The 14691-nt window shown below is 39.3% G+C and overlaps 1 protein-coding gene across 4 annotated transcripts in view; it reads left to right on the forward strand.

Moving 5' to 3' along the window:
- Window positions 1-14691, forward strand: part of ctnna2 (catenin (cadherin-associated protein), alpha 2) — a 306540-nt gene that overhangs the window by 198646 nt on the left and 93203 nt on the right. For all 4 annotated transcript variants that reach the window (XM_078260893.1, XM_078260901.1, XM_078260909.1 and 1 more), the window contains one exon: window positions 13980-14060. In XM_078260893.1, coding sequence (XP_078117019.1) covers window positions 13980-14060 — 81 coding nt within the window. The remainder of the gene's footprint in view (window positions 1-13979; window positions 14061-14691) is intronic.

Below are 14691 nucleotides of genomic sequence, written 5' to 3' on the forward strand. Positions count from 1 at the left end.
AATAATTTAAATACAGTGCTTATTTGCATTTTCTCGGCAGGTAAGGCAAATTTCGGCAGACTTTGACTGTTTCTGTGGTTGCTTGTTTTGTGTTTCATTACAGCTCATGAGTATATATTTGTTTGTTTAAAGGGTAACTACAGTTTTTTTCAACCTGGGCCCCATTTCCTCATGCATTTGTGTCTAGACTGACGTGACCAAAAATCTGTAACCTAATTGGGCAATTGTGGAGCCTTGCTTTTTGTCCAATAAAATTAGATTTTTTTTTTTGCTACTGACAGGCTCAGATTGTTACTAAAAGTGCCTGACAACATTATCGATCTCAGGACGTGACTTTTTGTCCGAAGACAGCGGTGTGGAGAGTGAAACGCGAGACGAGAAAAATGTGTTCAGGTAGTCTGTTGTTTCGGAGTAGGCTACAGAAATTATAGGCTCCTGTTAGCCTACCTAAAAGATTTTCAGTGTAATGGCTCAATATTTAAATGATTTTGACAGTGTGGATGAGGTTGATATAATTGGATGGCCACCTGTATTCATTTGAGCCAGAGTAGGCTATAGTCTATGGATGAAGTATATGGATGAAGAGCGGGTGAGGAGAGAGAGAGAGAGAGAGAAGCTGAAGCTGCTCAGCGTTTCGTGCGGTCAATAGGTTATAATACATCCATGGTTTCGTGTCTCTATCTAAAATATTTTCAATACAAACAATGGTGCAGCTGCTCACCGGCACCAGAGCCATGTCCACCAGATGGGCCATGCATAATTAAGACGATAACCCTCAGCAGAGACCTGATCCTGTCACGGCATTGAAAATAAGGCTGGCCTGCCCATGGGGCACACGTCACCTCCTTGTGATGCCCATAAGTTCCTGCCATGCTGCTCCCAGACTAACCTAACTGTAATTGCCAGAGCATACAGTGGTATTACAATGGCCAAGGTTTTCCAAACTACACTACATTTTCATAAAACGTTTATTAAAAATAACTTGCATGTCCTTTTGGCTCTAATATATTTGCCATTATTTGTTTATCTGTTTATTTTTTTTCTGGATAGAAATGCTTACATTTTCTTATGACACAGTGTATATATAATAATAATATACCACATATATAATGTTTATGTTCTTTTGCCACAGTAGTTATTGGTTGCATTATTTATCATAACCCTCACCTTTGCTTGGAGAACATTTATATAGGGCCTTTCTACCTTACCTGACAAAGTGCTTCACAATTTGCATCTCATTCAACTACCCACACGCACACACTTATACACCGATAGTGGCGGAGCTGCATGCCATCGGGAGCAACTTGGGGTTCACTTCAAGGACACACAGACATGAACCGCCACCCTTGTGGTTAAGGACGACCAACTCAACCTCCTGAGCCACAGCCGCCCCTGTACTGTACAGTGATATGAACACCTTTACAATATAATGCAATCCAAAACAACACCTCAAATAGCCACTTATGACCACAGACACAGTACTCAAAAAAATGTATTTACATTACAAAGGCCTTCACAAAGGTATTGCAGGCCTATTGTTGATGATTGCATATAGTGATCATCTTATTATGCATTGCAAATGCTTTGCACTTTGACAGCAGCGTGCATGCATGATCCTAAGCTAAGATACTGCCTGAGACAAAGGCACGTGTTGAGGATGAGGACCAGCCTGAACCGGAGGTATCAGTCTGAAACAGAGCTGAAAAGTCCGACCAGTGTAATTAATTATGTTATTAATTTGTTTACAGTATTTTCAGGCTTCAACCAGTGAAAGACAGGGTCAGGGAGAGAAAGAGAGAGATTCGTTAGGCATTGAATTAGGAGAGGAGGACAGCATCCAACATCATGATCCTCCTCTCATAGTGATACGGGGAGTTTTTCTGGAATGCTGCTGACAGACAGACAGACAGACAGACAGACAGACAGACAAACCGAGCTGAAACATAACCTCCTTGGCGGAGATAAATATGGCGAAGCACTCGAAATGCCTTTATGGAGCAGATCTGATGATGGATCTCTCTGGTGAATCTCAGTAACCATGGCAGATATTTAGCTGTGCCCTCTTTGTAATGTAGCATATGGGCATTTTGCAGCACCAGGCATCCTTTTCTATAACCCAGGAGTTGCCAAACACACATAAATTAGGGTCTGTGGTATGTAAATAAGGGACTGGTGCAGAAGTCCTTATTTCCACAGCTGAATCAATTCATCAGTCTGTGATCAAATCAGTGCTCATTTAGATACTGTGCAACAGTTCAATAAATCAGACGTAGAGGTTTATATGTCTCTCCTAGTGCTTGAATCTGTGCTGTTTCCAAGACGGTTTGATAAATGACTGTCAATATTTTCAAGGGTGATGTCTACATGTCATTTCCTATAAATACTGGTCGGACTCGAACAGCAGTGACCATTGTAGGAATACATTTTATAAGTCAGCTTAAGGAAGAGAATAGATGTCCTTTGAAAAGACATCAATCCCCAAACACCCACCATGACAGTAAGTCCTATCCCCTAATCCATCCTCACGCAGGGCACTTACATCATGTCCAGATATTCTGTGGCTTTACTGTTCCTTATTCCTTGTAACTAATAGCAGCAACAACTCTGTTAGTGGCTTGTGCTGCTGCGTGGCCGGACTGATAAAACCCACACGAAAGGATAGTGGGAGACATAATCATTTCACCAGTTCAGCCAGCTTCAGCAGTCTTTGAAGTTGCTGCACCCTGGATCATTACAGCCAGGGAACACACGGTTGTCTAGCTCTGTACAGTGGGTCTGTTGTTTGTGTACACGGCGGCTGTCTCTGGGCTCAGCCACAATAGGCAGTAGGTATGTTAGTGTTATGCTATGATTAACATGTTTTTATTTGATCCAGTGCTGGCTATGTTTTGCTGTCAGACTTAAGGCCATTTTTTTTTTCCCAAACCACCCTAATCCCTGATTAGTGCTTCCTACACACAGCAACCCACCCAGGAGAGCAGCTTGAGTCATCATTATCCTGGTTTACAAAAACATGTATATCATTCTTTATAGCCCTCGCTATTCCTGACAATCACCACCTTCACATTGATAGCAAAGGGCTGCCAGCTCTGGAGAACACATTTGCTGGTCACGTGTTTTGAATAATTTGATTCTGCTCATTTTTGTGTGCCTGTGCAGTGAACTATATAAAACTACTAGTTATCTAGATGCTGACACACCCCCACATCCACATTACATTTCTTTTTGAGAAACAGTGTGTGAAAGATGGAATGGTACCAAAATCTGTCAGCGTCTGAACAACTTTTTCTTGTCAGTCATTTCAGGTTTCTGGAGTTACCTCGCTGACTTTTAATACTGCTCTACACAGTATATAGTTAAGAGGTCACATAGTGAGGGGTAGTTTTGACAGTTGCGAGCAATGACTGGAAAGAGACCATCAGGCCAGCTGGGATGGAGTTTGCAGGCAGGTGTGAAGGTGGATGATGTCTAGACACAAGTCAGTCTGTTACCTCGTTTTTCTGCCTCCACACATTTCTATCATTCATTTCTTGTCTTAAATTCATTCATGAAATGTGTTTCTTTGTATGTCCTCATAATGTCATTTGCATAAAATGCTCCTTTGACATATTTTGATGAAGTGTAAGAGTATCACATGACAAATTAAAAATTCTGAAAAATGCAGAAGTGATCATAGAATTACCCAAATTTGACTATTTTCTAACACTGCAGTATGTCTGGAAGTATTTTAGTTTGTGGATTTATGTCTGTTTTTTTGTAGAACCTATTCATAGATTGTGAATATTGTTATGCTGTCATAGAGCATCAAAACTGAGATACATCTGTATCCACAGGCACAGTCAATAATCAGTTTTCATAACAACATTTGGGACACATAGGATGTGGCTGAGACGCCTTTGATCATACACGTCCTGCGTACATATTTGAAAAGTATTTCGAGAATTTGACCCTCACAGTCAACACTAATGTCTATTTTGTGTCGATTGTCTCAAGCACGGAAATTGCATTATCCTTAACATGTCGTTGTTTGGTCTGATCTACTACAGAGCGGTGGGAAATGATGTAATGCCGGAAAGATAAAGTTAATGATGCAATGGGATTATTTCTCCTGGTATTAAGAACAGGTCCTTGAATTGGATTGACCTACAGTAGTCCCTGTTTCAGGTGTTTGAGCCGATCTGTTGCATATCACTCTTACTGAAGCTTCGTTCTTCTCTAAAACAACACCAAGTACCACAGACAGCCACGTCATGTTTGTGTATGCATGTGTAGGCAAGTGTGTGTGTGATAAATTGACTTTTTTCAGCTCTGCAGTGAAACAAAAGTACATCAATGATACTCAAACCTTCTTCTCACCCCATTGACTCGCTTTTTTTCTCTTTACCACAGTTCTGCTCTCACAGATATCACACCACTCTCTTATTTTCTCACCCTCTCTAACCTATTCTCAGCCTCTCCCTCCCTCGCTTCTCTTCTCTCCTGCTGCCCTTCCTTCAGTCCCTCCCTCGCAAACTACTTGCTATTCAGTTCATGGAGGCTGCAGGCAGCATTGCTCTAGCTCCCCATACTGCTGCTGCAGGACTAGACTTTTTATCCCCTGCTCTCTCTCTTTCTGTCTGATAACCAGACATTTCCCTTCACTCCTTTTCTTATTCTCCTGAAACTATGCACCTAAAACCTTGGCTTACTGCCCAACACGCTTAATATTTAACACTCCCCCTTCTCTTCATGCGTTTATTCTCAAACCCCTGCATCGCTGCGTGACGTCCCATTGCACTGTATACGTACAGTAGTGTTTTTCAGGAGTGCATTAACTATGTAAGGATCAGCAAATCAGCCAGACCCCAATGTCTTTCCTTTGAGACGTTTCACATTGTACATTCAGGGCTGGCATTTTCAAACCATTTTAACTCATATGATGACTTGAAATCAGCCTGAAATGTGCAAGTGTCTTTTTGAGTATGCCAAACTTCTTTATTTTTTATGCCATATAAGAGTTCAGTATAGTCACACATTAGTTACATCTTCCAAGGAGTCTTTTGTGGACTTCAGAGCCCTCAAACATCCTTGTTATATTCCAGTGCTACCTCTGTCTGTGTTAGCTCAGTCACTGACATACCTTTATGTTTCAGTCTGTTTTGGGAAACCTTCCTCCTAATGTAACAACATGGAGGTTAATAGTTAATTTCATGATGCCATTGTAGCCTACTGACTCTGACTACGGGAGATGGATAATAAAGTATTTATGGTGTCCTCCCTCTATGTGAAAACACTGTAGAATGTCTGAATTTTGTAGAACTAGCTTTTGTCTGAGAATTCAAAATCCTGGTTCAGGTTAAGGCAAATTACTCAATTACAAACGTTACGTTAAGCATTACTACTTGTTTCCTCTGCAACAACACTTACTGTGTGGTCCCCAAAACCTCACTTTTTACATTACTCCAATTAAAAAGAAAAAATGGTATACTTCTTGAAAATGTTCTGGTTATGTCTGACAATAAAACGAAGAACACAGTAAGAAGGACAACTACATATGTAATTTGCTCTACCTCTGTCTTTGTTTGTTTATTTTTTTGTCAGTTCCTGCCACTGCCTCCTTCACTGCTGCAGCTTTTTCGTTTCTTCCTCTCTCTGCCCTTGCTGTTTCTCTTCATTTATGTCCAGTTAGATTTTTAAATGTGCACTTATGGCTGTTAAAGCTATTTCGTCCAGGTGGCATGAAACCATCAGTAAATATCTTAAAAAAGGTCCACGTAATTTAAATTAGCACCCACTCCTAGCTACATTCGGATGATAACGTTATATTAACATATGCAGAATTGAGGGGGGTCCTCACATCCTTTGAGGTCGGAGATGCGGACCACCGCAATTTCCAATTCTGGCTCGGGACGTTTGCTTTATGTCATCCTCATTGCTCTCTCCATGTCTCCTGTTAGTCACTACTGTCATCACCCAAAAAAAAGTACTCTAAAATCCTAATTTTTATGACTCAGGATTTTGTTATTGTGTTGAATCAATCTACCAATTAACCATGTAGCCGTGCACACAGGGTGTTAATCCTTTATTCTGTGTTTACCCCGATCCTAAACAAACTCATTTCGTATTTACGATGTGCTTGATGATGAGCCAGATGCTTCTTTTCATCCACAGCCTGCTTGACCACGGATGCTAATAGTCAGTGACAGGCCCTCAGTCTAAACATGAGCCAGTCTAACAAGAGGGGTAAGCAAACGGCATCAGCCATTAAACATAAGAGAGTTGTGCCCGGAGGCCCTCTCGGCTCCTCTTCAGGCAGCGCAGCTCTCAGCTGCATTAACCCTAACTTACAGGAGACTGCCAGACTCAAACAGCACCGTTATAGATACTATGGGCAACCATGTGAGAGGAGAAGAGACATGAAGCCCTCGTATAAGCAGCACAGGGGGGGTTGGGAGTGTGCTGGCTGTCCTAAGGCTCCACACGGGAGCTCTGGATACTCATTAATTCCCCCACTGCAGAATTTTAATATATATATATATATATCTATATATATATATGTGTGTGTGTGTGTGTGTGTGCGCGTGCTGCTATCAATTGATATCAATAAATATCAATAAATATGCTATATATATATATATATATATATATATATATATATGTGTGTGTGTGTGTGTGTGTGTGCCTGTGTGCGCGTGCTGCTATCAATAAACAAGTTGAAGCTTTTCAATAACATTGCCAATAAATGATCAAATACTCATTTCAAATGTATCGCTGTACTGAATATGGTCAGTAAAACGATTATTGGCCTGGTATTACATTGTTTGCTGATTAATAGCATTATAAAATAGACTTTATGTAATCATTAATCAATGATTTAACAGCTATTTAATCCATGTTTTGTTGTAACAGTTAAGAACACAAGCCAATGATTTTTGGTTGTCCTTGTGAAAAATGTGTTTCGAATTTGTTCGTATGAAATAGGCTGGATAGGCATTCTGTGTGCCCGCCTCAATTTGTGAAACATAATGGATAATGAGTTACATGTGGTGCACCAGGAGTCCCAAGGACAAGGATTGAGAGACACTGCCTTAGGTCATTATAACTTTAATTAATTCTCATTAATAAAATAGAAAGTCTGATGTTCAGACTTATAGGCATGTATTTGAAGATATTACAAAACAGTATACAACTCATCTGTTTATTAATGCCTAAACAAGATTTTCTATATGACTGAAGAGACTTACTTTGTAATTCCCTTATTATTTCACTGTAAACAGCTGGATGAAAAAAAAAACGTTGTTTATGACAGTCACAAAAATAGCCGAAGCACGTAAGGCCCTGGGAAGCAAGATAATAAAATAATGTGTCATCCAAAATCTTGTGTACAGTGCAAATGCTGCACACTAATCTGCAGTTCTTACCTCCAGTATAACACTAATAAAGGTCAAGCTATGTCGCACCCCTGCTACTTTCTTGCCAGATCAGTTTTGTGATTGTGTTGTGGGAGGTGAAGATACAACAACTGCAGCTAATCTTGCATTTTTTAATTATTTTCTTTTTACATGATAAACTTTTATTCAACATTGACCATACATATATTTGACAAGTCATAACTATAAATAAATTATTATATTTATTATAATTAATTTATTATATTATTAAATAATTATATTAATTTTGAGATTTCCATCTATAAACGTGATTAGTTGGAGCCCAAATTATACCGGACCTAGATTTGTATTTACTTAGTCCTTAAAGCGTCTCCTAGGACAGGATTTCAGATGTACAGCTCAGAAAATAGAACATTTTGTTAAACAAGTAAAAAAAAAAAGTAGAAAAGAAAATTATAGTGGCTCATTTTGCATGTTAAACCCATGTCTACATGAGGTTTCCTCCTAGTGTTTTCTCCCTTATTAAGTCAGAAAGTGAATTGGAGACTGTAAATGCATTTCGGTATGAGTGTGAATGGTTGTCTGTCTTCATGTTTCAGTCCTGTGACAAACTGCCGACCTCTCCAGGCTGGCTGTACGCCCAATATGTGCTGGGATAGGCATCATTCCCCCACAACCCTGCACAGGATAAGCTGGTATAGGTAATGGATAGATGGGAAAACAAAATAACATACGGTATAATCTTTCCGCATTTGATCACCTCAGAACATTATTAGGCTAACTAACATGTTATATGGTGTGTGCTTTGTAAATGATATTGCTGGGCTTATTTGCTTCAGCATTGCATTGTGCCTGCACTGTATATCTATTAGATTCCTAGGGGGTTATACTAGCTATAATGAGATTATGATATGGCATCTATTTATGTACTATGTTGCTTTATCATCTCATTTAGGAGAAAAAAAAAACAATTCTACCCGCAGGCATTGTAGCGTGTTTTCTCTTTTAGTATCCTGTAATCAAACTAGCTGATAGCCACCGCTGCACCTCTTTAAGTTCCACTTAATGAGAACAAGTCAAATTGGCCGATCTATGGCACTGCAGCTAAGGGAGCACAACTTATCTTAATGAGGATCTGGCTACCCATTATCTGCTGGTAACCCTACCAACATGTTACCACTATTATCAACCCCCGCCCTTTGGCTTGCACATGTACAAACACTCACCCTCTCGTTATCAGCTTGCCTTTCCCTTTAAGCCCACTGCAGACAGTGTAACCACATTGGACAGTAATTGTACCTCTCGCTCCTGCCTAATTGAATTGACAAGGAGCCGGAATTGATGTAATTTAACACATTGATCTTGGGAGACAATGAGACAGAATGCCTCATGCCCCCCTTTTCCTCCCTCACCTCTCTTCTATTTTCTTCCCGCTGATTCATCTGCCCATTCTTTTGATTTGCCATGTTATTGCCTATGAATTACCAGATTCATTCCTTACTTCTTTTACCTTCCCTCGGTTTCAGCGTCTTCTTGCTATTGTCGTTTTTTATTGCATTCGTTTCAAGGGAGGTACAGAGACGTAGTGATACATTTCGTTTAATTAATGAGTAAATGCAGTCGCATTTTTGTTTTAATGTGTCAGAAATATGTTGATCGCCGGCATTTTCATTTCCATTGTTGCCAGAAATAAAAGCTTTGGACATTTATTCACATAATGCTCACAAATACCATAAAAATAAACATAGACAATAGTCTGGATTTAAAAAATCTAAGTAGAACAAGGTAAAATGTATTGTTTCCCAGTGCTTCTAAAAACAGCATCCAGCTATAAATACATATAATACACCTATTTAATCAATTTCATTGAAACAATACTTAAATTTGAGCCCTGGCTCTTATTTTATATTTCAAATAAAAATTAAAAAAACTGACCTACCTGAAACCAAGTGCCACATTCTTTTGTGCATTATTCAGCTTGCATAGACAATGTGTCTTACAGTATCATACCATTACAGGGTCAGAAATGCAGTGAAGCAGATTGCGCTGCAGTGCACCACTGAATTACACAACTTGCCTTGGGAGGGCCTGAGAGGGCGAATACACTCAGGGCCCTCAGCCTTTCCACCTGCATGCACTGTCCACCAGCTGTCACCTTAGTGGGCAAGAATAACGCCACTTCTACTGCCTTCATTACCCCGCACACTAGATGCGTATTTTCAGGCACTCTTTTCTATCTTCCTCTCCCTAACTTAGAATGAATGAGTGCACACCGGGGGGTAGAAAATAATGGATGGGGACAGTTGGGAACATTGTCTGCAAAACACTACAGGGACTTGTGTTTACCAGTAAAAAAACCCGAACATGCACATTCCATTATGTGGCAGTCAAAAACTAAGCAATCAATGTTTCTGTATGGGAGACAATTGAATCAACAGCCGTTGTCAAGCTTTTAATGGCTTTGAATTTGAGAGCAGAATTGCTTGCACATACAGGGCACTTCTGGATCAGAATGTAGGAAAGTCAAATAGTCACAACAATAATGTGACTCAGTTTGTCTCTCTCACTTTGTTTCTCACACACGTCCGCATGTGTGTGTACATACACAAATATAGCAAGACCACAGTTTTGACCAACCCGGGCTGAATATGAGCCTGACATATTGACTAACCTATGATTCATCATTGTGGACTTCCTTGTATCTAAAGTTTGTGATGGGTAATTCATGCATAGTGTTTTTAATTGTTTTTTTTTTAATGTTTTGCAGAAATCTCAATATGAGCAATACATTTTTCATTGCATGTTAAACGATCTGACATATCAAAGCAGAAGAGTAATTACAGTATAAGGGAAGCATAGTTTTATTAATAGTAGCCCCTTGACTTACTGTAACTGTCAAAAGCATACTGCATTGATCTAGAGCTGTAGTAGATATAACAAAATATACTCACCAATTACTTGTTTATTAAGAGCTCAAAATAACAGGTGATGTTTTTTTTTTGAGAAATAAAACAGCTGGGATTTCCGATTCCAAAAATGAAAAAAAAAAACACACTAATTTTGTTTAACAGTGTGTCTATCCATGATCTGAATAATGAGAGGAGTTTTTGTGTCATCGACAGCTTGACCATTTTCTCTTTCTCTCAGTTCAATAAAGCTTGTCAGCTATGCAGTGGAGATATACATAAAATCATATGAATATGTTTGTGTCCTCAAAAGGTTCAAGTTAAGCCCCTTTTTATTTTTGGCACTGAGCATCTTCAATCCTATGCGTCCCTCTGGTGCCTTAATGATGCAGCACATTGACTAATGTTGTCATGTCCTCTGTTTTGCCATAGAAGAGCTTGTCGGTGCATGCACAAAAGTAGGAGCGCTTGTATGAGCGTATGGCACATAATGGAAGGAAACTGTATGCTATCCTCGTTTCCTCTCCTCCCCCTGTGTCAATCAACAATTCTTTATAAAATACATTTAGTGTATGTTTCAGAATATGACTTGCAAATAAAATTCAACCACATAAACATTGCAGTAGTCTGGTTAGAGTCAGGTGTTTTTTCCTTTGCTGAATATGGGTTCAAATCTTAAACTTATTATTTACAATATGAGAGCCAGTTTTCTTCTTTTCAGTTTGGTGCATTGCTCCACAAAAAAATGACTGCATTGTGTGATTGCTATTAGAAGAGTGGGTGACTAACTGTAGTATGAGCTAGGAGACAAATGACTCATTCCTAATGTTTAACATCCATATGAAAGAAAACTCGTGCTATATGAGCCTTGGCCAAGGGCAAGCCAGCAATACATTAGCCGGAAAAAGGAATCATATCTGTTTTTATGGCTACAGGCTCTTTTCATTGAGCAGCACTTTCACATCAGTGACCTTGCACACGTGAATTCCCCACAGCATGTCCCCACATTGAAACGCATGTTGAGCTGGAGTGTGACAAATCCAAAATGAAGAAATTGCTGAAATTGCTGTGGTTGTTTGTCCTCAAGTTGGCTTTTCTAAGTCAAGAGAAGAGAAAGTGGCATTGGACTAGTTGTTTTTAACTTCCAAAAGTGGTGACGCTCACTGACAGTTGCATCGCAACAGACTAATGTTCTTTGCCACAGCTCACGTACTTCCTGAGCCAAAATAGAACCTCAAAGGAAGAGCTCAGGTAGTCAATGTTGTGGGCCTGAGTTTACACTAGCTGTCCTTCCTCTCTGCTCTTCTCTCTGTGATTGGAGGCACATTCAGAACTAATGTGTAAACAGTAATTTTACAACCTGACTAAGGCATTGAAAGTGACAATCATTGTTAACCTTGGGGTGAGTTAACTGAAGTGGGTATTTGATGGGGTCTCATTTAGTTCTTTGTGACACATAGATACGAGGCGCTCTGCTCCACTCAATTATCAAAAGGGCATGACAATAGTGCAGCAATGCAGAGATAAGCAACCACATTTTGTGTCTCATTAAACAGGATAACGACTAAATAGCCCCTCAACTTAAAGCCCTGTTGTTCTGTGGTTTGTCTCAAATAAATCCTCATTTAAGAAGTCAACAGGCATGGATGAATGGGAATACATGTCAACAGGTATGTGTTTTTCTGCAAATACTGATGAGCGTTTTGGTCGTTTGCCTTCATGCTATGCTGGGCAGAACTGTCAGATGGTTGCCTGGCAACTACATAACTAATTTTGTATGCTGGTATTGCTTTCACAGAAGATCACTGTGTCTTACAATCTGTTGATCATCCTGCTAAGCATTTTTTTTCTCTTTCAATAAATTAAGCCACATCTGCCTTGCTAATATTACATTAGCAGATTTTGATTGCTTGTCTTTTTGTGTTAACTTCTTAAAATGAGCCTTTGCTTATAACATGAATCGCACCATCCAGAAACATCTTCCTCTTTATAAAAAGGATAGATTTTATATGGCTCAGGTTTTCATTTGTCAGTTGTCAAAATAAAGAGACAGTGAAATTAACATGAATGTCTTTTAAGGATAGGCTTGTTATGCCCAGGTGCTCTTCAGAGAGATTCAGGAAGTCCTTTATACCTGCTGTGCTGAAGTTTTTTACTGTTTGTTACTGTTGATGTTGACGATCTGCTGTTGATGACTAGGATATTGGTTACACTGAGGATTGTGGTAATGTTTGTGTCCATGAATATGTTGATTTTTATGTTATATACAATCGTACAGTCATTGATGTTAACACTATTTGTTATGGTACTGTGATCTCCGCTTATTTTGCATTTTCTTGAGATGTGTATGTCTTCTCCTATTGTCTTCCCTGTTGTCTGTCCTGTATGTATGGTGGCACTCAGATTCCCCCCTGGGGGATTAATTAACTATTTTGTATTTTATCGTAATGATTGTTTGTAGACCTTTACTTTGCACATTTGTCACTTCAGATAGAGTACAGTAGTTGTGTCCCAATTCTCATACTTCTTTCCAGTTCCAATATTGTTGTACATTAATTTTTTATTTGTACCCCCTTAACAATTATATCCTAGTAATCAATGCACCCAAAATTGCACACTTTTTAAACAACAGTCATTCGAACCTTTGTCTTGTTCTGACAGTAACAGAGACTATAAAATCCAGAGTCCTTGCAGAGAAATTAGGGAACATCCTTCATCATGCTTGTGACAAAATGTTTCATTTATCTTAGTATAATACAAAAATTATTTATATACAGTTCATTCAGTACAGCCCGTTTTGATTTTACCACTTTCCACTGCCTGAGAAACACGTATGCATTTCTCTTGAGGGATCAGAGTAGCGGATCATTTATATGTGTCCTGGAGCAGATATGGTTCACTCCAAGACACTGACAGCAGCTTTCTAACCTTTGAGCCCAGCCACCATCCCAAGTTAGATAGTAAAAGTGGAAATCTAATAACTGGGGTAGTATAAATCACCCTACTCTTCTCCATGGGTTCTGAGCAAACACTGTAGAGCTTGTAAGTGGTAAATGGGGCATCCAGGTGGCATAGCGGAAAGTGGAGCCTCTTTTTTGACCTGGCATTTTAATGAACACAATTGGCAATATTTCTGTATGAAAGACATCACAAGATACTGTCCTTGTGTCTGCCTTTTAGTGACTCCTACTGGTTTGTTTGGATGCATGTTAAATGGAGAGTAGGGAAATCTTGAACAGTGAGAACCTCCGTGCTGTCTCCCAGTGGAACGCTCTCCCCCCCCTTCAGGTGAAAAAAAGCAGTTGGTGTCTCTGTGTGGAGTAGGTGAAGCACATGATAGTCTACACCCTCCTAAAGTCACCAGTAGGAGTTGGCAGTGACAGGAAGTGCTGTGCACAGGGGAATTGGAGACAGCTAAATTGATACTACAGTAGTTGCTAGGTAACATACAAAACAGTTTGAGTCATGTTTTCACTGACTCCGTTCTAATTGGTGAACACTTGTTATGCCAGCACTGTGACAAATTTTCAGAATTGGCAATCTACACTTAATACATAACACATAAGCTTTGGTTAAGTCACTTCAACAGGAACATGTACACAATGTGAAATATATGGTGCAAATGTTGGGAGTCAAACAGACAAGATTGTAATGACGTGCTGTAACAACTGTGTTAACATGGTATTTTTGCTTCCTTTCACAGACTGGCAGGAAAGAGAAAGGTGACCCATTGAACTCAGCCATTGATAAAATGACCAAAAAGACCAGGGACCTGCGCAGACAGGTGAGTGCATGTTTCCTGCTACATCTCAATCTCCCTTTTAAGCACTGTATCTACCTTCTCTGAAATGAAATGCCACTTTAAAGGTTAAGGCTGACAATATCATTCTTACACTGCCTTTGGCACTCAGCACTAAGTCCATTTTTTCCCTACTGAAGACCTACATCTATTAAAAACTATAGACATTTTTAAAGGCTAAATCATTTTCCGAAAACAGCTGTTCACTGTAGTTTTTAGCAAATGTTTCAATTCAGTTCCATTCTATTTATAGTGTTAAATAACAACAGAAGTTATCTCTGGACACTTTACAGATAGAGTAGGTCTTGACCACACTATAATTTAGAGACCCAACAATTCCCCCCAAGAGCAAGCATTTTGTCAAACAGGAGTAGTTTCTTTGTTGCGGACTAACTAACTTTTCAGCAGCAGATTCTGTGCTCTAATGGGTATTTAGAGCGACAGTATATGTGGATCTGATCAAATAAAAACTACTGTGCCCATTTTAATAGGGAACATGTCACACAGTGGAATATTGTTGCTGACTAATGTTTTTTGTACAACAATGACAATACAATATGTTTTTGTTATTTCACAACAACAAAACTATAGCATTTAACTAAACGTATTATTGACC

The sequence above is a fragment of the Sander vitreus genome, chromosome 2 (assembly GCF_031162955.1).
Source record: "Sander vitreus isolate 19-12246 chromosome 2, sanVit1, whole genome shotgun sequence".
Classification (NCBI taxonomy): Eukaryota; Metazoa; Chordata; class Actinopteri; order Perciformes; family Percidae; genus Sander; species Sander vitreus.